The sequence below is a fragment of the Palaemon carinicauda genome, chromosome 25 (genome assembly GCF_036898095.1).
Source record: "Palaemon carinicauda isolate YSFRI2023 chromosome 25, ASM3689809v2, whole genome shotgun sequence".
In the NCBI taxonomy this organism is placed as follows: domain Eukaryota; kingdom Metazoa; phylum Arthropoda; class Malacostraca; order Decapoda; family Palaemonidae; genus Palaemon; species Palaemon carinicauda.
In genome coordinates, this window is record NC_090749.1 from 13,592,628 (window position 1) to 13,595,127 (window position 2,500).

General features: G+C 49.1%; 1 protein-coding gene across 1 annotated transcript; it reads right to left on the reverse strand.

Moving 5' to 3' along the window:
• Positions 1 to 1,620: 1,620 nt before the first annotated feature.
• Positions 1,621 to 2,085, reverse strand: LOC137618871 (uncharacterized). The gene has a single exon (XM_068349075.1). The coding sequence runs from the start codon at positions 2,083 to 2,085 to the stop codon at positions 1,621 to 1,623; it is 465 nt and encodes a 154-aa protein (XP_068205176.1).
• Between the last annotated feature and the right edge of the window lie 415 nt (positions 2,086 to 2,500).

Here is a 2,500-nt window from a genome sequence, read left to right on the forward strand (position 1 = left end):
ATCAAAATAGTAGTATTTACATATATAAAGCTAGAACAAAATTTAAAAATAAAAAAATGAGGTGAATCAAGAATTCCAGTCGTGTGAACAATCATTCCACACTTGTTGTTCAATCAAACTATTATTGGAAACCCATTCATAATGGGTTCATATCTTTTCGTTTATATGCTATTCAAATATGAATCTGACAAGGGATGTTATTTTTATTTGTACAAGCAGTTACTTTAAAAGGGGATGTAGCGTAGCGGTGAACCTTATTATAGGTATGAGCAATTCTTGGACACAACCAGATTTCAGTCAAACTTGAGATATGCGGTGTGGTAGAGAGAGGAGATAATCCCTAAATGTGGAGATATTCTGCACATATTTTAGGGTTTACTTGTCTAAAGATGGGGAAATATCATAAATAGGCGGTAATTATAGGAAAATGGATGCAAAGGATAAAATACCTCTCTCAGGTGATTTAGCTTTGTGTCGTCGGTAGTTGAAGGGAAGAAATCGCCAACTCCCGACTTAGTATGGCGGTTGACCTTACTCATCTGGCAGTTAATGCAAGTTCTCACCCACTCACGGGCGTCTTTCTTGATCTCTGGCCAGATGAAGCAGGAATCCATGGGTGCCGCAGAGGATGGTTTTCCCGGCAGGGCCGAAGGGAATGTCCTTCATCTGCAGCATTGATGTTATCATAAGATAGTCCTGGGCCTCTGGGTCGCTCTGCTGTTCTACAGAGAGGTTGGTGTAGTCAATCCCCGTCAGTGACCGGGTTCTTCTTCCCCGGTACATAGCTAATAGTGCAGCCGAATTCTGCGATGGCTGCCAGGTGTCATTGTTGGCGAGAGGACCATGTGTCAGATGACTTCATGAAAGCATGAATCAGGGCTTGTGGTCCGTTATGATGGTGAAATGGGTACCTTCAAGCATATATTTGAAGTGGCGGATGGCGAGGTAGACGGCGAGGAGCACCCTGTCGAATGTGCTGTACCTGGTTTCCACAGTTTTGAGTTTCTTGCTGAAGAAGGTTAAGGGCTGCGAGGAACCGTTGATGATCTGTTCGAGGACCGCACCTCAGGCGACATTGCTGGCGTTGGTAGTCAACTTCAGGGGGGAACTGTCGTCGTGGTACACAAGGGTGGTGGCTTCGGTGAGGGCGGCCTTCGTCCTGTCAAAGGCGCGTTGCAGCAGGGAACCCCAGATGAGCTTCTTGGCTTTTCCCTTCCGGACATCGTTAAGGGAAGTCAGGATGTGGGCGATGTTGGGGATGAAGCGATGATAGTAGTTTACTATCCCCAAAAACTCCTGAAGGTGCCGTATGGTCGTTGGGGTTGGGAAGGTTTTCACGGTGTCTACCTTGGTCGACGTTGGTTTCACGCCCGCTGCGGATATTTGATGTCCAAGAAATTCCACCCTCTCGGCGTTAAATGTGCACATGTCGAAGCGCAGCATCAAATTGTTCTCTTGATGGCATTTCAGCACAGCGCGGACGGGTCTCCAGTGCTCCTTTTTCATCCTGGAGAATATTAAGATGTCCTCCACGTAGCAGACACAGAACGGCAGGTACCTCAGGATGATGTCCATCAATCGCTGAAACATGGCCCCAGCAATGCGTAGGCTGAAAGTTGATTATGAGAAGGCATAGGAGCCGAACGGCATTATGATGGCGGTCTTAGGCACATCCTCTGGGAACACAGGAAGTTCCCGACGGCATTGAACTAGCGTTTTGATGAGGTTAAGGCGCCGGTAGTCGCCGCAAGGCCTCCATTTCCCGTCCGGTTTCTTCACCATGTGGAGAGGAAACGCCCAAGGACTGGACGCCTTCTTGCATATGCCTATCCATTCCATGTCTTCGAAGGTACGCTTAGCATCTCTCACCTTATGTGGCGGGAAGCAGCGTAACTTGGCGTGCGTGAGAAGTCCCGTCATGTTGATGTGGTGGTAGACACCGTGCTTGGAGGAGCACCGTGGCGACTGTTGAAGTTTCGGCTTGAAGACGTCGGGAACTTCTGAAAAAGGGCAGCGTAAGGCTAGGCTATGACGGCGGAGATCGGTGTGATACCAGGACCAGCTTTCAGTGGGCAGGATCGGCATGTCCCGGTGTCAATGAGGCGTTTCCCAGTGACGTTGACGACTAGACCATGGTGAGCCAGGAAGTCTGCGCCGAGGAGAGGGTGTCTGATGTCGGCAATGGCGAAGGGCCAAGAGTAAAATCGGCCCATAATTGAGATTTTCAGCACCCTATTTCCATAACACTGTATGGGAGATCAGTTGGTGGTGATGAGCGAGGGAGCATCACTGATAGGCACACAGTCTAGGTCGGCCAGTGAGGGAGGAAACGTTAACTGCATACAGCCGGTATCAACCATAATCCTACAGTTGGATATGTTGTCGAGGATGTAGAATCCGATCTTGCTGCGATCAGCTACTGCAGCCACGGTCGATGTCATCGGCGGCCGACATCAAAGTTTCTTCGGGAACTGGCAGGGGCCCCTTCACTTCATTGCGT

Coding starts and splice junctions, on each gene's coding strand:
- LOC137618871 (XM_068349075.1), bottom strand. CDS start 2,085: ATGCCGATCCTGCCCACTGAAAGCTGGTCCTGGTATCACACCGATCTC.